The 22,123-nt window shown below is 39.9% G+C and overlaps 1 protein-coding gene across 1 annotated transcript in view; it reads left to right on the forward strand.

Annotated features, from left to right (window-relative positions):
* LOC101853018 overlaps positions 1 to 22,123 on the forward strand; it is a 30,880-nt gene that overhangs the window by 6,753 nt on the left and 2,004 nt on the right. Inside the window, exons 3-6 of the mRNA XM_005104220.3 lie at positions 6,260 to 6,420; positions 12,858 to 13,065; positions 16,267 to 16,417; positions 19,868 to 20,022. Of these exons, the coding sequence (XP_005104277.1) occupies positions 6,260 to 6,420; positions 12,858 to 13,065; positions 16,267 to 16,417; positions 19,868 to 20,022 (675 nt within the window). The remainder of the gene's footprint in view (positions 1 to 6,259; positions 6,421 to 12,857; positions 13,066 to 16,266; positions 16,418 to 19,867; positions 20,023 to 22,123) is intronic.

Below are 22,123 nucleotides of genomic sequence, written 5' to 3' on the forward strand. Positions count from 1 at the left end.
AGAAGGCTAGGTGTAGATCTTTCCTACCAGAAGATCAGGGGTGTGGCAGAAAGACAGCAGTAAGGAGGAGCCAAGGAATAGCAGTAGAAAGGCTGCAGAAAGAGTCAGGAGCCTAGAGGAGTGGGCAAAGGAGATGAGGGGGTGGGGGCAGAAAGTGGAAATGAAAGCAGACAACAGAACATTGCCAGAGAGCAGGAAAGGGGGTGAAAGGAGACAAATTTTAGAGAAGAAATTTTTTTTCGGTCGCTACCCGGATTCGAACCGGGGACCTTTGAATGAGAGGCCAACACCTTAACCTCTAGGCCACGAGAGCCCCCAGGCATAGTCTAGCTTTGGAATTTTGAATTATTTCACAAAATAACTTAAATAACTGGATGTTCCTGTGTAAGTTTTGTGCTTGAATTCGCTTTGTGTCAACGATTTGTTTGCACTATGAAGGAAAAGAAGTCATTCAAACACACTTTCACCACTCTTCAAAAGGTTGCACTTCAGCTCTACTCCCATTTTAAAATAGAAGCAAAGGGAGGAGCTCTGTACCATGATATAGAGAATCCAAAAGAAAGAACTCGGCATGTCTTAGGTTTGAACAGAAGCACATTGTCAAGATGTATAATAAAAAGCACCATGAAATGGTTGAAGAGACTCCGATCTAAGAGAGGGCGGCCTTTGAAGACTGGTGGTTTCGATAGGGAAATTGTCCGAGGAGCAGTTAGAATTTCTTGTTAGACGAAACTTTTATAAACGCTCACCATGTTTTCCAAGAAGAATGGCAGTCAAAGAATGGACATATTAAAAGACACGTTCGAGCTTTAAAAGGAAAGAGACTGAATGCACACTGTGGAAGCAATGAAAATGATTTACTTGAAAACCAGAACTCATTTTCGAAACAAATTCCAGTGACATCAGGGATTATCCCAAGGATATGAACGGCAACATATTTCGAAATAAGATTATTTAAAAAATATGATCTGCACTGGACAAACAATCTTGCTTATTGATGTCAACGTCATATCACAACGTAGTGGAGGAGGAGGACAAAATTCCAGTAAGCGCAAGCAGGAAAAAGGAAATAAAAGATTGGCTAAACAAAGAGAGCATACCGTTTTCACTGTTTCACCTGAACTCCTTTTTGCTCGTTAAGGAAAGCAGAAAAGCCAAAAGAATTCAGGTTGATTAAACTGTTGAACAGCACGGACACATTTGCCTACGGTTGCCACCCTAGCACTCCAATTTAAATCCAATTGAATTCGTCTGGGCGAAGATCAAAAGCACGGTAGCATTTCAAAATACAACCTTATTTAAAGGTGTCAAACAGCTAACAGAAAATGCAATATCTCGAGGGGACAAAGTCTATTGGCAGCAGTGTGAAGCGCATGTAAAACGTATGGAGGACGAGTATTGGGAGAAGGAAGGACTTCAGTTCATCCAACCAAGAGTAGTCATCAATCCATGTGAAGACTCCTCTAAGATAGGCTAAGGCTGAGACTACTAACTTCGTGTCACATTTTGTTCTATTTTTTGTACACCCCTGGAATGTGCACATCTGCCCGTGTTTGGATTATGAAGACTTTAATATAAGTTAGGGACCTCCATAAAAGCCCTGGCTTTTAGAAAAACTGGGAAAAAGACAGCAAGGAATATTACAATTTTTTTTTTGCTCTGAAAGTGTTCGGGTTTGTCCGCATCAAAAAGAGTAGCTGCGCAGAAGCTGAGCCGAACCGCTATGAGCAGTTCGAGCAGTAGGCTCGAGTGTCCGCACCAAAAGCTGTTTTGGCTAGGCCTAGCTGTCCAGTAGCTGTCAGCTCGCTCGCTGCTCGTGAACTACTCAGTATCAGCTGACAAGTTCTCAACAAAAGCAGTATAAAAGCAGTGTGTACTATTTATAGCTCTCTCTCTGTTAGCTGGCTGCTTGTATCGGAGACAGTTCATAACATGGCAGTCCATGTTTGATGCATTTGATAGACACTTCATCACTATTAACAGTCTCTTGTATTTGATGGCGAGAAATATTACTGGGCTCATTCTATTAATGCCAAAGAGAAACATGCGGAGAATGTCAGCACCTGTTTCTTGACTTAAATTGAGACGAAGAGTGCTTTAAGTCATATTTTAGAATGAGCCCAGAAACATTCTCTACCATTTTGGACCACGTGTATTCTGTTTCTGTTTTGTTGTACTGGCTTTCAAGAGGAGAAAGTAGAAGCTGCCTCCTGCTGTTTTGAGCTGATCGAGATATCTTGGCGAGGTTTGGCGGGTGTGCTAATTCTACAAATGACGAAACTACTGCTAGCATTGAGCGGTAGTAAATGCGGAGATATATTTTACTGCTCACTGCTAGCAGTGCACTGCTCAATACAGCGCAGCTACTGCTTTTGGTGCGAACGGCGTATAAATATTACTAAGATTTAAGACGGCTCAGCTTCTGCGCAGCTACTGCTCAGCTCAACTGTTTTTTGGTGCGTACGACCACTTAATGTGTTACCAACGCGTACTGCAAAGCTTCCTAAAGGGGCAAAAACCACCAATTTTAGCCAAATTTGCTGATTTTTATCGACTTGTGTGCCACACTATGGACATCATTCAGTTAAAATTTCTAGTGCACGTCAAAAACGGACATGTCTCGAACTGTGCTTACTTTGGTGGCAATAATATAAGCCGCCGTTTGCGCAAAATCCAGTATCGCATCAACATGCCACCAAGACGAAAGATGAGAGACTTTGATAATGCCAGAGGTGTGGCATGGCTGCAGGATTGAGTTGGAGCCTGAGAAAAGACCAGAAGGCCCACAATGTCACACTCTGTCATTGTTCGCCTGAGGCAGTGCCACCAAGTCACTGGATCAGTCCAAGTATGCCCACGTGCAGGTCGACCCAAGAAGACCACTCAGAGTGTTTGCAAATGGTCCTTAACTTATGTCGAGGTCTGTAGATACCGTAAGCACTGATTTTGTTGCATTTGACGTGAAGTCCATTCTCTTGAAAATTTTGTTTTGTGCATAGTTTTTTTTTCTCTGAGAAAGAATAGCTGGGTTTTTTAATTTATGTTACCTGGTAGTGGCATAGCCAAGCTAACAGCTAAATGTCAAGTCTCTATCTCAATTCTAAGACCCCCATTGCTATGGAAAAAATGATGCTCAACTTTGGAGGCCATTTTCTCTTTTTCGTGTTTCCTCACCTTGCACAATTAAAATTGCTGTATTTTAGTCAGATATTGGCATATTCACTCCATTCATTTTTTTTAAATTGTGGGGAAAAGCTAATAGTTTATTATAAAATAATGTTAACTCAATTTTGAAATTTCTTTCATATGACTGATATTGACCGGCACAAACACAATATTATATATATATATATATATATATATATATATATATATATATATATATATATATATATATATATATATATATATATACACATATGCACACAAACATCAACACACAGTACTGGGGGACCGGAAGCAAAATTGCATCTAGCGACAACTCAAGACACAACTGACATTAAAAGCCCCCGTCTCCAAAGTATATATATATATATATATATATCTATAGCATATTTATAGGCCACAATTAATGAAATTGAAAAACAGACCTGTTCGTATTAAGTGCAGGAAATGTTATATCAAATTACTTCCCACTCTATCCCCATGTGATGTCATGCGACTGCGAATTGCACCATTGAGTCTGACTAAGAGTATAATGAAGGCAAAAAGAGGTTAAAAAAGTAAAATTAAATAATCAAATTACGTAAACACACACACAAACACACACACACACACACACACACACACACACACACACACACACACACACACACACACACACACACAATCATAGCTATGTATAATAGAGTCTAGTCTTCCACTTAAGCTCGCTCTCATGCTGGGACAAAACAAAAAGTGGCATGAGATGGAGACTGGACAAAACACATTTGCCAAATCAGCCAATGGAAAGACGATATATTTAATCACCAATCTTTCTTCAAAGCATTCGAATTCACGGGTGTCAATTTTGAACAGGCCGACCTCGCATTCCGACCTTGAGGGACTTCCCTTTCCACGGCGATTCTCCAGCTCCAGATAATCGGATATACAAACAACTTACACTATTGTAATGAAGAAAATCTGAATTTTTCAAAGAGGAAAGAAACAGAGATCTGAGCTACCCCCATTTATCGAAACCACGTAATCGGAAGGCGTCGAGTCGGCTTACGTGCCGTCTTAACACTACCTAATTATACGTTTGCACTAGCACCATAAACACACGAGAGCACACACTCACACACACACAGACACACACACACACACACACACACACACACACACACACACACACACACACACTCACACACACTCACACACACACACACACACACACACTCACACGCACACATACATACAAACACATACAAACAGACCAACATACATACACAGACATTCACATGGACCGCCTCAGAGGCCTCTTGGTAAGGAATCCGCTTTGAGAGATCGAAAGGAAGGTTAATTAATCTTTTAAAAGCACTGAAACACTTAGAAAACGAATTTTTAAAGTCAATCTAAGAGTAAAACTGAAAGATCAACTGTCGATAACTGTTAGCAGGGCACCACAACACAGTCAGCTGTTTACGTAAACAAGCTTGAAGTGAGCTAGAAGTTACCGTTATTACACCGTTTATAACCAGTCACAGCCCTCAGTTGTGCATAGTGACAACAAGTTGTTTATATTTCAGACCATTCATGCTCGAAAAAGGGTCAAAATCTTTAAAAAGTTGTGAATGAAGAACGTTGAAGCAAAGGTAATGGCTCTATAAATAATCTCACAGCAACACACTAACTTGGTCTAAATTCCTTTATCTCGTCATCAAAGCTCACAACAAACCACACACCCCCCCAAAACAAGTCAAAATAAAATGTTTATAGTCGGTTATAGTTGTTTATTTTTATCTTAAAGGAATCAGAAAACATCAAACTTTCAATAGATCCAAAGAACAAAAATTTAATGGAAAGTCACTTTTTTGTCTTTCGAGCCTCGTAGCTGATAATGTCGTCTTACGACTGATATTGACCGGGGAAAACAGATATATATAATATGTATATATTAGTTGTGAATTTGCTTATATCACTTTAAGAAGAGGCGATCCTGAAATTCGCTGGTCGACTGGCCCTGGTTTTTCAGGCTTCTTACCTGCTCAGACGATGGCACAAATGGTTGTGGATTCGTGGGGAATAATAACGACAGCGAAAACTTGTAAGCACACCAGTTAATCTAGACGTGTTAGTCTTTTCATACGAAACGCAACTGCATTGACTATGAAAATTAATATTACAAACGTTATTGGCCACACCACACTCCTTTCGCTGTTTTGAAAATATGATAGCATAGACGTAGGGTAACAAACACACTAACAATGTGGGCACTTAGAAGCGGCCCCACGTATGATTTTTCGACATACATTTATTAAATGCTAGGGATGAAGATGACGAATTATTTCCAAATTTCTGGTCACTCTATGCGAGGAGTTGGGAATGAGGGCTGTGTCCTACCCCCACCAGGACAGCCTGGCGGGGATCTAGAATAAGCACCAAACGTACTTAACACTAAGACTAATATTCACATTATATGCAACATCAGAGCACCATCATCGTCACCATTAATATTCCATCATTATCATGATCGACAAAACAATTCCCCTTTTTTCTTGTTTCGTTTTTTTAGAAAACAACAATTGGCACCATGTCAATACATTTTTACGTAACCAACAAATAAGGGCACCAAAATCAGGACATGAGACAAGAAAAAAAAAGTGTTTTGAACCTCAACCATTCAATTTGGCTCATTTATGAGCCAGGCTGCTTTGACAACTGTTTGAAAGTGTGTGAGTGTGTGTGTGGGGGGGGGGGGGGCGTGGGGGGAGGGGAGTGTGTAAGTGTGTGTGTCTCTGAGTGTGTCTGTTTGTGTATATGTGTGTGGGTGTGCATGTGTGTGTCTGTGTGTCTGTGTGTGTGTGCGATTGTGTGTAAGAGAGAGAGAGAGAGTGAGAGAGAGAGAGAGAGAGAGAGAGAGAGTAAGAGAAAGAGACAGACATACAGACAGACAGACAGACAGACAGACAGACAGACAGACAGACAGTCAAATAAAAAATCCAGAGTCTATATTCACTCCCCTCCTCTTCCCTTGTCCAGTTCTCTTATGCACACGTACCCCCCCCCCCCCCCCCCCCCAGTTATATATAGATACTCCTCCATCTTCCTTCTCATACAGCTACAACCGGGCAGACCATGAAGTTCCAGACGTTCAAGTACTCGCCTGCGTGTGGCATCAATCCGGGGGCCAAGTGGTCCGTGGAGGGAATAGCCGTTTCCGACGGGAACGCCGCGTTCGAAGCATCCAAGATTGCTATTATGACTGCGAACAATGAAGAGGTATACAGTACATGGCATTTGTATTGCGTAAATCCCAGCTCAACAGGAGCGCCAAGCGCTTAACAATCAATATGTCAGGCAGCGCGGTGGAATCAGGCTCTTGTCAATATTTGGGCTTATAGAGTTATTGGTATCATCTAAAAGTTTGTTCACTGTCTTTATTTGGATGAAAAAAAGTATCTATTTATCTTGAATACAAGTCGAGATATTTGTGAATGAAGGAGGTGGGGGTTACCTGTTTTCAGAGGTAAAATTAGTGAGAAAATGGCAGCCAAAGAGTAGTTATTTCCTTAGCTTACGAGTCCGTGGTAACTGAAAATTTACATTTTTGTGCCTTTAATCAACGTTTTTAATAAAAGTCCACGCAAAAATGAGTTATTTAATTGACATGAAAGGTGTTGAGCCAAAAAACAAACATTTGATAAAAATTCACAAAGTTTCTTCACTTTGACTATTTTGACGAGAGCCTGATTCCACCACGCTGCCTCACATATATTTTAGTACGATGAAATGCACATCTAGTATGTTAAGAAGTGATATTACAGTTTTCGGTGGTAGTCTAATGGAAAAGCTACCGGAATTGTAATCCTGAGGTTGCCGATTCGGAAATTCGAGCCTCAGGTCCGACATTATGTTCTTGGGAAAGGCACTTTTTGACTCACATTTTCCTCATTTGACCCTAGTGAGAATGGGTAACCAACCACAGACAGAGAAAGATCTTTTCAGTATGTTAGTGTTTAAGCCCCTGTAAAACGGCAGTTTGCTTCCCAGAAAGTTAAGATTGTTTAAATATACCACGTGGCGTCGGTGGCCTAATGGTTAGGCTGCTGGACTCGTAATCGTGAGATTGTGGGTTCTGGGGTTCGAGCCTCATTTCCGTCCGACGTTGTGTCCTTTATAAAGAAACTTTATACGAATTTCCCACTTGGCTCGGTCCTTTCGGAGATGAACGTTAAACTCGGAGGTCCGGCCTCTTAAATATCCTATTAGTGTTGATAGGGACGTTAACCCTATACAATTTCCCATTTCAGCATGCTACAAGGTGTGCTGGGGTAATAATAATAATATGGCGTATCTAAATGTTGAATCAATCTAATTCTTTTTTGTGGAGGGGGGGGGGTGGGTTTGTCTCTATTGCCTTTAGTACATTTTGCATAAAATAACCCTCCACCTCCCCCGCAACTCCCACCCTCACCTCTCCCCGAAAAAAGGAAAAAGAAACTACTGGTCCAACGTTGGTGGTGAACTGGTTTCGTTTTTGATTATTCACATAAAGGATGGAAGCTCGATTTTTTTTAGGGCTTATCATCAACGTTCTTCAGTAAAATCTACACAGACCTGAGTTTTTAAATGGACATAAACGTGTTGAGCCAAAGGAGAAATGGATAGAAATTGACCAACTGGTGGGGAAAAAATACGGGTTCTTCGATTTCCTTATTTCGACGCGCGCCTGATTTCCACACAATGCAACATAATATTTCCAAGCGGGGAATGTATTAACATCTCGCTGCCTCAGAATCGTAAGGTTTTTGGGAGTCTTAATCAAGATATTCAAAGAACCGCATAAGAAAAGGCTTAGCATGTTGTGAAACTCAATATGTTTTATATCAAATTTCTCAAAACTGGATACTGAGCAGATAGAACTTTGTACTTCTGAGGTAGCGACTTCCCGTCTACAGCCGGGGGATCCTTGTCCCTATCCATATAAAATAATAACCGAATCCACGTCTAGTTGGCAGGAGATTGGCCCAAAATGGTCACACATTTAATTTTGTGAATCGGTAAGTCGTTCTGTGATCCCTACACTCACTGCTTTAGCTGAGATCTGAAAGTGGGTGGATGGAGGGTGCTGTGGTGTGGTTTGCTCCTTCTTTCCTATCAAACATATATCATCCTGATCTCTCTTCTTTCTTTTTTATGTTTTTTACTCTCCTGTAAATCCTTAAATCTTCGGTACAAATATGACCCTATGGTGTTTCAAGCGCTGTAAAACGCTTATTAAAAACATGAGATCTGAAAAAAATAATTCCGTGATAGCTTTTGTATCTTAGGTCGGTTCGGATGGTCTGGGATTTTTGGAAGATGTGTATGTCCTTGAATAAATGTGTGGTTTGATCATAAGAAATGAACAAATCACTACCCAAGAATTACAAAGTTCTATCTTTTCAGTGCCTAGTTTTAAGACATTCGCCGTCAAATGTTTTGAGTTTCTCACGTTAAGCTTTTTCGAACGCAATTCTTTGATTCTTGATATCGACTCCGAATGATCTTACGATTTTAATAGAGCAAACAGCATTTGGCCTCTTACCTCGGGGTCTAAGTGACTCAAAACGGCCCAAAATATCAGATAGAACTATGTAATTTTGAGGTCAACGATTTTGAACTCATTGTGAATTATATACGATGGAGGTAGCGAAATGGTTCCTAAGACGAGCACTATTGTTATAAAGGGTTTTGTTCTTTACGCTTGGAGGCTGGATGTTAAAGTTGGGAAAAAGTCTTAAAAGGGTATAGTTTTGAAAAGGGCTTTAAACATAATTTAGCTATTGTGCTTTCATTTTTGCTAATAACAATTGTCGGTCCAAAATCCGGCTTAGAGGCTTGAGAAAAGACACAGACAAAACGAACAGACAAAAAGAACTGACAAAAGCAAAGTCATAAATCGTCTTCCAAAGAGGCAAGGCAGTGGGTGTATGTGTGTGTGTGTGTGTGTGTGTGTGTGTGTGTGTGTGTGTGTGTGTGTGTGAGAGAGAGAGAGAGAGAGAGAGAGAGAGAGAGTGTGTGTATGTGTGTTTGTGTGTGTATGTATGTGTGCGTGTAGGTGTGTGTGTGTGTGTGTTTGCGTGATGTTTTTTTTTTTTTGGGGGGGGGGGGGGCTGTAGTTAGTTTTTGGTACCATTTCGAATAAATAAGCCAATCCTGGGAGGTATTGTAAAATAAGATAAGATAAGATAAGATAAGATAGTACTTTATTATCCCAGAGGGAAATTTTCCTTGGCTGTACAGGACCGTAAAAACACATGCAGGTATACATTTTTAAAAATTTAAATCATATATATTACTCTCATTAAAATTCAATATGAAAGGAGGAGTAAAGCTGACAAAATGTACATTTACATCAAATGCATCATTCAACCACATGCAGGAATTTAAATACTAGACCTTTGGAGTTATGTACAGATACATATTCTAAGAGCAACACGCATCTATGCTCATTCTGACAAAAGCCTTATGCTAGATGGTAAAAAACTTCTTTTATATCTTTCTTTCTTTGTTTTTGGAGGTACATATCTGCCGCTGCGTGATCTTACAATTTGTGGGGAAAGGGGTGTGATGGGTCGTTTATAATGCTTTTTATCTTTTTTATACGTGTGGTGTTATACATTTCATCCATTCTTATAAAATCATATCCAGAGATCTTGCTGGCTTTCTTAATGGTTCTGTCAAATTTTTCTTTATCTTTCACCTTACAATTCCCAACCCAGCAGCAAATACAAAATAATAGCACATTTTCAATCATAGAATGGTAAAAAAGGGACATAATCTTATTGTCAACACGGAAACTTCTTAATTTCATTTAAGAGAAACATTCTTTGATTTACCTTTTTATGCACAAGAGCAGCGTGGGGATGCCAGTCAAGTTTGTGGTCGATTGTTACACCAAGATACTTGTAAGAGCTTTCCACCTCCATCTCTTCATCTTTAATAAATAGTGGTTGCAATTGGTCTTTTTTTACTCTAAAGTCTATTATTAATTCCTTTTTTTGGTCTTTTTTACGTTTAGTATAAGGAAGTGGTTATCACACCAATTTGTAAATATATTCACAGCGTCCCTGTATTCAATCTCATTTGCTGTTATTAGGCCTTGTAAAGTGGAATAATCCGCAAATTTTATTAGTTTGATGTTTTTGTTATCAAAAGTACAGTCGTTGGTGTGGAGCGTAAACAAGACAGGGGAGATTACACAGCCTTGGGGCGCCGATGTTCGTGAATATTAGGTCGGATTTTGCACCATTTAATTTTACATATTGAGGTCGATTGGTTAAGAACTCAAGAATCCAAGCTATAATGTCCTTGTTGATGTTCATGTTAATTAATTTTGAAACCATTATGCGCGGTTGGATTGTGTTGAATGCGGATGAATAATCAGCAAAAAGTATCCTGCGGTAATCTCTTGGTGTGTCTATGTGTTTGTAGATGTTATCTAAGAACACGAGAATGGCATCCTCCACGCCCCTCTTGGCACGATAGGCAAATTGCATGTTATCCTGTATGTCTTCTGTTGATTTTCTCAGTTCTTCAAAACCAGTTTTTCTAAACATTTCATGAGGACTGATGTTAAAGCGACAGGTCTTAGGTCGTTCAAATTTTGTATTGATTGTTTCTTTGGGACAGGAATTATTTCAGAGCATTTCCATGAGAGTGGTATTATTCGTTCTTTCAAAGGCATATTGAAAATATCAGTATAAATGGGAGATAACTGAGTAGAACACATTTGAATAATTCTACTTTTTACTCCATCGGGTCCACTCGCTTTGTGAGCTTTCAGACGATTAAACATGATCTTGACCTCATTAACATCAACCACAAACATTTCCTTGCTCTTATCAAAGTCTTCGTCTGTGTTGTTGTTGTTGTTATTGTTGTTGTTGTTGTTGTTGTTGTTGTTGTTGTTGTTGTTGTTGTCGTCGTCGTCTGTGTGGTCATTTTGAATCGTCTCTTTGACAGTTGTCAGCTGGTCGGAGAAATCGTGGTTGTCAAAACGAGCGTAAAAAGAATTCAGTTTGTCTACAAACTGACTTGGGTTCGTGTCTTGTGTAGGAATGTTTGTCCGTCTTGATGTGTCTCCAACTATAGTTTTTAAACATTGCCACGTCATTTTGTATTGTTAGAAGTGAAATGTTGTTCTAACTTTTCTTTGTAAACATGCTTACACTCTCTTATCTTTTTCTTTAACATATTATTTGTTGTTTTTAATTTGTCTCTGTCTTTCAGTGTGAATGCCTTCTTCTTCTCATTTAATATTTCCTTTAACTCCTTGCTAACCCATGGCTTGTTATTTGGGTAGTAGATAATTTCTTTTTTAAATGAATGTAGGTCTTCACAAAACCTGATGTAACCAGCGATAGTCTCACATAATTCATCTATACTATTACATGAATCTTTAAAAACATTCCAATTCGTACATTCAAAGCAACCTCTCAGGCCCTCCCTGTTTTCTTCACTCCAGATGGTGACAACTTTTTTAATTGGCTTTGAAGATTTTAATTTAGGTTTGTACTTCGGTAATAAAAGAGACATGCAATGATCAGAGTTTCCTATTGGAGGTAGAGAGATATACATTTGTAAGCATTAGAAACATTTACATAACAATGGTCAATAGTTTTGTCCTCACGGGTTGGTACATTAACATATTGGTGGAAAGTGGGGAGGGCAGAAGTTAAAGAGCATTGGTTAAAATCCCCAGTGATTACTATTACACCGTCAGGACAAGAAGACTGTTGTTCGTGAATCATTTCGACCAAAAGTGTCCGTGGCAACTTTAACATTGGCTTGTGGTGGACTATAAACAATGTTAGTTGTTATCTTAGGAAATTCCCTCGGTAGATAGTACGGGCGAGTAAACCAACAGTTAGACATTCAATGTCAGGTGTACACAGTTGGAGTTTAACATGAATATTATTACGACTACACCACTTCTCGTTCACATACACACACACTCCTCCGCCTCGTTCTTTGTTAGAGTCAATCGTCCTGTCACAACGCACCAGATGGAATCCGTCAATGTCCACACTGTTAGAAGAAACACTGTCCTTGAACCACGTCTTGCTAAAACAAATAAGCGAGGCCTCTCTGTACTCGTGCAGAAACCTAACATTTGCACAGAGTTCATTCATTTTATTATTTAGTGACCTTGCATTACCAGTTACCATAGAAGGTAAAAACGGTTTAAACATTCTTCATCTCGCTCTCAAACGTACTCCTCCCTTCCTTCCCCGTTTACGTGGTCTCATTTCACGGGGTAGAACGACTTTGAAAACACTGTTTCTGTTTGCCGGTCTAAGGTGTTTCAAAATGGCTGAACTGTAGGTCTGTCTCAATGGTGGAGCTTCACTCACAACACTGCACTGGTGAATTTGCACCGTGGTAGCCCGCTGGCTTTTTTACTTTAAAAATGTTTAATTAAAAATTTTTGTTTTGCTTTATTTTATGCTTTTTTTGTTTGTTGTTGTTATTGTTGTTGTTGCCGTTGTTGTTGTTGTTGTTGTTTTTGTTGTTTTTGTTGCCATTTGTTTTTGTTGTTATGTTGTTGTTGCTGTTATTGTTGTTGTTGTTTATTTTTCTGTTTTTCTTATAGTGGTTTTTTTTTCGAGTCAGCACTCTGACAGGAGAACATTAGATTTAATAATTGACCACGAATCGACTCCCTGCACCAGCTCTGCACAATCTCCATGTCGGGGTGCCAGGACAAAGCGCCAGAAGAGGGCTGCTACTGTGTGGGCAACTCCAGCAACGCCATACTTGGCATCAAGAGGACCGCCGTCCTTGCCGAGAGCAACGAAGCCTTGACTGCCGTGTGGAAGCCTGCCAACGGCACGGGAGATCCCATCAAACAGCATGTAGGGAACTCGCCTGTTGTCTACGGTGAGGCTTATCTGCTTGGAGAGAGAGAGGGGGGGGGATAGAGAGAGAGTGAAGGAGAGAACGGGGGTTAGAAAGAGAGACAGAGTGAAGGAGATAGAAAGAAAGAGAGAGAGAGAAGGAGAAAGAAAGAGAGAGAGAGAGAGAAAGAAAAACCGTGAGAGAGAGGTAGTGGAGGAGAGAGAGAGAGAGAGAGAGAGAGAGAGAGAGAGAGAGAGAGAGAGAAGGGGGAGGGGCGGGAGAGCGAGAGAGAGTAAGAGAAAGAGAAAGAGAGGGTGGAGAAAGAGAGGGAGAAAAAGAAAGACAGAGAGAGAGAGAGAGAGAGAGAGAGAGAGAGAGAGTGAAGCGAGAGAGATATAGAGAGGTAGGGAGAGAGAGATAGAGAGAAAGAGAGAGATAGAGAGAAAGAGAGAGAGAGAGAGAGAGAGAGAGAGAGAGAGAGAGATAGGAAACAGACCGACATATACTGAGACACATAGAGAGAAAGAAAGAGGGGGGGGGTCAACTATTGTGTTAAGGTGGTAGAATCCTAAAGAAGGCTATTTGGGACATTATACCACCATGTTTGATTTTACCTATATGTATACTATATATCAATACAGAAATTTTAGGACAGGTACAAAAAAAAATTAAATAAGCAAATTAGGCATTCAAAATAACCCTCGCCACAAAATATAAATAGGGTTCATTTCAAACACTCTTATTCATTAACTACTTATTGTTTTTTAAAGAAACTTTTGGAAAGCTTTTTTAATACCACTTTCATGTCCTGAATTTTTTTTTTAAACTAGATATTGAGACAAAACGTTTCTTTTTATTGTAGGCTCTAAGAAATGTGAAAAAAAGCTTATTAAACGTGAAAGACCTTCACAAAAAGATAAATTAGAATGACATATCTTTAGTTTGAGTTTTAGGACATGCATTATCTTCCAAATCAGTATGCAAAATTTCAATTTGATATCTTAACAGTAGTTAACTCACAATCATGTTTTTAAAATGGCATCTAGGCTGAAAATGTGAAACTTAGAAAATGAACAAAAACGAAAAAAGTAGTTTGAAATTCATATTTGAAACAAATTGTAAGTACTGCCTTCCTTAAATGGCAACCATGACTGTATACATCTCCCTCCTTCTCCTTTGCACTGTCCTGAAAGTCTCTTCTGATGGCCCTCAAAGTTTTCCTCCTCGTTTTGGTCTCCCTAAAAGACTTGCGGGTCGCACTCGTCTCAGACTGCAAGACCCCAACACGACATTTTTTTTTCTTGGAAATGTCCTTGCTGTTTTTCTAGAGTTTTTCAACTGAACTAAAACGATCATTCAAGTAGCTTAGAGCACTCAATGCAGCCTCCTCAAAGGTGTATCTATCCACAAAATACTCTTTTCTGCATCTGCCCCATATCAGTTTATTCAAATTTTCATTTACATTTTTAGTCTTTCCATGCAAGCACCTCTTCAATAATCCCACTTCAGGTAAGTCTTTAAACACTAGATGAATAAATTCCACCACAGCATCAGGCAAACAATTTTTATGCTCGTAAGTAGTTTTTTTTTAAATTCTGTTTTGAAATGATTCAAGCACACTTAAAAAGAAAAAAAAGCACAATATAGTGATTTTTTTCGGATCCTGCTACTTTAACTCCCTGGGTGGTTGATGGATGTCCTGGCAGGTTTGCTCCTTCTTTCCTACCAAGCATTTAATACCGTCCTGATCTCTCCTACTTTTTGGTTGTGCCCATGTCCCCTCTGTACTTGGCACGAATATGGCCGTATTGTGTTGCAAACTGACGTAAAACTGTTACTAAAACTAAACAGTTTTTACTCATTGAGGGCGCACACTCCAGACATTCAACAACTTTTAACATATTAAGGGAAAAGGTGGGAGGGGGGGGGGCGGGGCACAATAACCTGACAGTCCCAATTTTGGTCAAAATTGTGGAGTTGGAGATGTAGGCATTCTTTAGCTTCTCCAGCCTCTTTTACCACTATTTCATCGCATAAGTACCCCTTAAAGTCTATTGTTTCATATATCAGCGTATCAGTCCTTATGAAGTAAATCTTTTATTTTTATTTTTTAATCGCCTGCTGTTCTCATCATTGTGAGATTTGGCGCTCGTCAAATACAGTTTTGTTAAAAAAGAATACGCTAAAAATCCTCACACAATATCTAAAAAAAAGAAAAACAATAAAAATCTCAGCTTGGACACATGTATGGTACATACCTTAAAAAATGTATTTCAAGTTTTACCAGTGCTTAATGTGGCCACCACCGGCAGTACAGAAATCATCAAGTCGATATGAGAAGTGTCTATTCACTTCACTTGCATCTCTTGGTTTGAACTTATCTGAACGAAAACGTTCCTTAGGAGTGGATTGGAAGTGGAAATGCTAAAGATCTCGCTCTCTGCGGTTGGCCTGTCAGATCCCGGACCTCACTCTGTTTGCTTTGTTTGTTAGGGTATGATAAGAGACAAAGCTAATGTTCCACCACTTCCAACTAATATCGATAGCATGAAAGATCCAATGACGGCTACAAGCAACACAAAGGACTGAAACATTTTAAGACGCGTTTGGGAGCAATTCTCTCGTCTTAATGCTGTCTATGCTGCCGGTGGTGGCCGCTTTGAGCACAGGTAAAACTTGAAGGTATGCACAACACGTGTCCAAGCTGGAGTTTTCTAATGTTTTTCGTTTTTTCAAATAACGCGGGATGATTGTGGCGTATTTTTTTAATCACTTGTATAATGAAATCTAAGAGACCAACATTTTTTTTCTCCCGCTCTTTACCGAAATAAAAAATGGCTTAACACCTTGTATGCCTATTCAAAAACACATTTCTTTGTGGATTTTCAGGAAAAACATTGATCGAAGGCACACAAAATTGGAAATAAATTTAAACTTACCAAGGAAACTCAAGCCGTGGAAATCATCAAAACTTTAGCGACCATTCTCTCGATAATTTTCCCTCTGACACCAGGCAATCTCCACCTCTTTAAAACGCAAGTATCTCGACTTTATTTAAGAAAAGTACTTTTCTTTTCATCAAATGAAAAGATAACTAAACAATCTTTAAGATTATAACAATAACTCCACATGCCCAAATATTGGACGAGCACCTCACTCCACTGGTTGTATCACATATGATTAATGGACCATCATATTTTACTTTGACTAAAATTTATCCTATATTATCTATTTTGTTTACAGTGGATTTAACGTTGACGATAACTGTCAACTCAAAGGAAATGAGCGTGGAACCACTGGCAAATAGAACAACGATCACTCTGGAGGACCCAGGAAAGCAGAACATTTCCTTCTGTGCCCAGAATCTCGTTAAGCCTTTCAACATCATTTTCAGGTGATGTATTTATTAATTAATTAATTTATCTATTTATCTATTTATCTTTTTCTTTCTTTCTCTATCTTTAAATGTATTCTTTTATTCAATTATTCACTTATTCTTTTAATGGCTTTTTGGAGGAGGGGGGGGGGGTATGTGAAGTGTACTAACAAAATGAGTTACTTCTCAGAATCCAACATCGGAGATATCGGCCGAAAATCAACACTGGGGCTGTATTTATAGATTCTTCTTTGATGCCATGTTCTTTAAGTCTACCATGCCTTTTATTATTCCATACTTACAAATTGACCAAACTCCACCAACAAAGTTAATGTATCAATTTCCATTAGACTAAAAACGGTAAGGTAACTCATTTTTCTACACACCATACTTATTAGAACCTTTTCGGTATTCCTTTTACATGATAATACATTAGGTCCCTTCCAACTCTTTAAATCTTTTCTTTTTTTCCCTTTCAGCCGAGTTTTTCCTTAAGCAATCCTAAACAACAGCGGTTTGTTGACGGTTGCTCTGATGTGGTTTTCTCTCTCTTTCCTATCAAACAGATATCGTTCTCATCTCTCCTGCTTCCGTCCCTTCCCCCTCCCGATGAGTTTGGGGATTATAATGTCGCACAATGACTCCAACGCTACTGGATCTATGTGCGACATCGTCTTTGGTGTATCTACCTCTTCTCCTTCCTTCTTTCTTACTTCTATCTCTTCTTCCACCGCTGCCCTCATGTGCAGTAAAACTAGAGGTCGGCCATCCCATCAGAGTGGGCGCCACGTTGACCGTGATGTAGGACCCGTGCGGAGTGAAACCAGGTACCTTGAGGTTGACGTGAGATCAGTCTGCAGACTGTCATCGCCAACACACCTCTTCTGACCAGGTTTTTCTCTTAGACGGGAGGGTGGCACGGCTAATGCCGCTCAATCGGCGGGGAGCAGAATCCCCCTCAGTTCCTGGATCAATCTTGACGAGAGAGTCTCGTACACTCTCGAGGAGAGTCTAACTCCGGGGTAGCCCTGGCCCAGCTCCGGCTATCTGAGCAATGTGTCCTCTTGTACTTGTTGGGTTCGGTGGGGAGTGGGGAATCCTAGAGTCCAATCAAAAACTAAATTTTCATGGATTCAAAACTCTTGAAAGCCTCATCCCCAGCTCCCAACTGTTCGAAAATTTCTCAGCTCACGGAAGCAGGTGCGGCCGCCGAGTCGAACATACCAACCTCAAAAGGAAAAAAGGACCTTTACGGCTGTCTTTGCCCTCCCTCCTCCCATGGAGCTTCCGCGGCAGCCGTACTTGACCATCTGCAGCATCCATGTGCAAAAGAAGATAGCAGATCTTAACTTCTTCAATACTGGGGATGCACTACGACATTCTGTGGAATGCATCCCTTCGAACGTAAAGCGCGCATTTGAAGAAGAACTGGCAGAACTTGAACGGACCACGACCTTCGCTAGTATTTCTTGTATATCCGAGCGACACGAACAATGTAATCAGTCGAAAGGCTTTGAAATTAGAAAATTGTGTTAAACTACGAGGGTATGGACGGAGCCTGCTGGGTTACTCTTCGGTAGGGTAAGACCACAGTTGACACCAACCCGATTGTTCTTACTTTCGATTCGTGCCGCCCTCCAGCCACCGGGCATCTTGCTTGGTCTTAGACGTGTGACCCTACGTGCCGTAACCATTCACCGCTTCAAGTGTCAGAGGTTTGGCCATAGACAATCGTGATGACGACACGCAGCCGTGTGTCCTCGCTGTGGCAAGACCTGGCATCTTGAAAATGTGTGCAAGGTTAGTCCGTGCTGCCCAAATTATCATGGCCAGCACAAACCGCACATCCTGAAAATGCTAGACCCAGTACAAAACCAAGGACTCCGCCTCGCTCTGGGCGCTTTCCGCACTTCCCCGGTGGAGAGCCTCCAGGCCTAGGCAAACATACCATCACTCTCACTCAGACGCACACAACTCTCACTACAAAACGCAATTAAACAGAGCTCAACACCGGAAAACCCAGCGCACAACTGCATTTTTAAAACAAACCCAGAAACCAGAAACAAATTCCAAAACAACGAAAAACGCATCAAACCCTTCGGCCTCAGAATCCGTGAGGACCTCAAAAACTTACATTTTTTCCAAACAAGACATCCAACCATTTCTTTTCCCCGACCTCCCTCCGTGGCACCTCACCAAGACAAAAGTAGACTTCTGACCACACACACAGCAAAGAAAGAACAAACATCAAAACTTTTAAAGCAGAATACAAAAAACTATTAGATAAATACCCCGGTGCGGAGCTTATCTTCACGGATGGCTCCAAAAAAGACAATGATGTGGGCGCCGCAGCCCTATCTTCCAACAGTATACACCAGAGGAGACTCCATCCTGAAGCCTTCATTTTCTCTGCGGAGGCCACTGTCATTAACATGACACAGGACTCCGTAGAAAACTCTCCAAACAAATCTTTCCTTATCCTTTCTGACTCTCTGTCTTGCATCACCTCACTCACAAACTACACACTCCTACACCCAAAAAATAGTTAGGCCACTACAGAAAATTCACACCCTATCTGAAACAAGAAAACAAGAAAAATATCATGTTCGCATGGATACCTAGCCATGTTGGCATCCGAGGAAACGAGCAGGTAGACGACCTGACGAAGAAATCCTCATCCCTTCTGTTGGGATAAAGACGAACACTCTCCCACAGACTGACTTCAAAAATAAAGTTAAAAAGCACACCTCCAGTCTGTGGGAGAGCCACTGCAAAAAAACAGAAAAATAACAAACTTTATAATATAAAACCCAAACTGGGACCGCAAAATCCTTCGGACCTCTCCAGAAGAGATGAAGTTATTTTTACTCGATTATGCGACACAGATTTTACCATTAGACCCTTTTTAAGCAAATGTCTAGACTTTGGAGAGATCCGAAGGAAATATTATAAATGCAAAAAAATTGCAAGACATTTTTTCCGTCGTTGGTCCCCACATAATTTTTAATTTTATGAAGGCCATTGGCTTTTATGGAAAATTGTAGTATAGAACAAAATTGAATGATTAAAATTTTTTATGAAAGTTGTTTTAGTCTAAAATTATATATCTACACCAAATTTTTAATATTTTAACTTTTAAGATCAAACAGCTCATACACAGCCGTGCAGTAAACCACTTATAGAAAAAAACCAACTTGTGTTTCGTGCGCTCATATAACCTTATGCATTTGCGAGCGCCGTAAAACCCCATACTAAACTAAAAAGAAGTTGTTGCTGTTGAGTTTATTACTCTTTATGACACCTCTAATCATTGGAAGATACATTATGACCTTTTTGAGCTGCAAATGCTCTAGAACTCTTACTAAAACAAAACAAAAAACAACAAAGATAAACAAAAAGAAAACAAAACGAAACGAAACATCGAGCTGAGGTCAAACAGCGGTTGTTGTTTTTGTTTTTTTCTATCAGAGTAAACGCGATGAACGAGCTGGCGACAAACAAAGGAGATGATCCCTGCGCTTACTGGACAGACCAAGACATCTCCGAAATAGACTTCAGTGGTGCTTACAGCCTTGAGTACAACGAGGCGGGCTGCGAACGTTCACGATCCATAGGGCTGGATTGTGAGTTCAACATGTGAGGCATCGTGGTGAAATCAGGCGCTCGTCAAAATAATGTAATCGAAGTAAACGGCATTTTTACTGCCGGTCGGGCAATTTTTATCAAATTTTTGCTTTTTGGCTCAACAACGTTTAAAACCATTCAGAAACACATTTCTCTACGGATTTTCAAGAAAAAACGTTGATTAAAGGCCACAAAATGTAAATTTTCACTTTCCAAAGACTCTAAAACTTCGGAAATCACCAAACGTTGACTTCCATGTTCTCACTAACTTGACCTCAGAAACCAGGCGATCCCCTCGTCATTAAGTCGCACAAATATCTCGACTGTGTTTTAAGATAAATGGGCATTTTTTAACGGAAGCAAGATACATGAACAGGCTTTAAAATGATACTAATAACTCCATATGCCCAAAATTTGAAGAGTGCCTCATTTCACCGCGTCCTCAGACTTATTATTTTGGGTTGCGACACGGTATAACCAGGCGCTAGTCAATTAGGAGGCATGTGGAATTATTGGTATCATCTTAAAGTTAAAGCTTGTTTATTTGTCATGCTTTAGATAATAAAAACCCCATCTCATTTGAAAAGAAGTAGAGATTTTTGTGATTGAAAGAGGTAGGGGTCCCAGGTGTCAGAGGAGAAACTAGCGAGAAAACCGCCGCCAAAGTTTGGTGATTTTCAAAGACTGAAAGGCATTGAAAACTGTAAATTTACACTGTGTGTGCCTTTGATGGGTTTTTTAAAGTAAAAATCCACACAGAAATGGGTTTCGAGCAACAACAAAAAAGAAAACATTTAAAATTCCCACTGGAAGGAAAATGCTGATGTCTTCAATTTCATTATTTTCACGAGTGCCTGTTTTTACCACGACGACTCAAATACGTTGTTAGCGTCGACATGTCTTACAGACCTAAGTGGGTGGTTGGCGGCTGCTTTGGGATTGTTTGCACCTTTTCCCTATTAAACAACTATCATCCTTATTCTCTCTTCCTCCTCTACTTTGCGTGTTACTCCTTTGTAACCCTTCTAATTTTCGGCATTTATTTGACCTATTTGTGGTACGAGTGCTAGGAAATTCTTACTAAACTAAAGTAACAATATTTTAAGGAAGCATAAAGGAATTTTGTTGGCTTCTTTTGCAAATTTGTGTATAATTGTTGTCACTTGTGGTTTGCTTCTTCTTTCCTATCAAACGTCTATCGTCCTGATCTCTCCTCCTTCTATTTTGTGTTTGTTCCTCTCTTGTAACACCTCTAATATTCGGCACTTATATGACCTTATTGTGTTGCAAGTGCCGTAAAACTCTTTACTAAAACTAAAAATACCCAAACGATTGACTGATGCTCTGGTGTGGCTTTCCCCTTTTTCCTATCAAACATCTATCGTCCTTTTTTCTCGCTTCCTTCTTTTCTTTATATTATATTATTTCCTTGCAAAATCTCTAATTTGGGGCACTTATTTGACCTATATGAGATGCAAGTACCGAAAAATCCTTACGAGATTAAATTCCTGCACTAAATGACCGTTGTTGTGTCGATGTGCATCTCATGATTCAAGCGAACAAAGACACTGAAGTAGCTAACCGTTAAAATGTCGCTATTCATGCCTCTCTTTACTCACAGAAACCAACTAATCCTATCGCGAATTGTGCTCTGGCGTGGTTTGCTCCTCCTTCCCTATCACATAATATAATATAGTTCTTAACTTCAATCCTTCTTTTCTTTGCATGTAACGCTTTGTTTCTTAAACTAAACTAGAACGTCGATTAACGTATTTTTGCTTTAACAAACCAACTGAATTTCTTGTTAACGGGTGCTCTAATGTGGTTCGTCCCTTCTTTCCCATCATCCGCCTTTCACCCAAATCCCTCTTCCTTCTTTACTATGTATGTTACTCTGTAGTAATACCTCTAGTCTTTGGCTTTTACATGTACACATTTATTTGTCAAACGCAGTTAAACTGTTCTTTTAAAACTAAACTTGTATGCCGATAAGTGATCTGCCAATTTTTCTAACCAAACATCTTTCCTCCTTCTTTTCTTAGAATGAAACCCTCCAGTAACACCTCTAATTCTCGACATTTAGATGACCTTTTTGTGTCG

This window comes from Aplysia californica, unplaced genomic scaffold, assembly GCF_000002075.1.
Source record: "Aplysia californica isolate F4 #8 unplaced genomic scaffold, AplCal3.0 scaffold00410, whole genome shotgun sequence".
Taxonomy (NCBI): Eukaryota; Metazoa; Mollusca; class Gastropoda; order Aplysiida; family Aplysiidae; genus Aplysia; species Aplysia californica.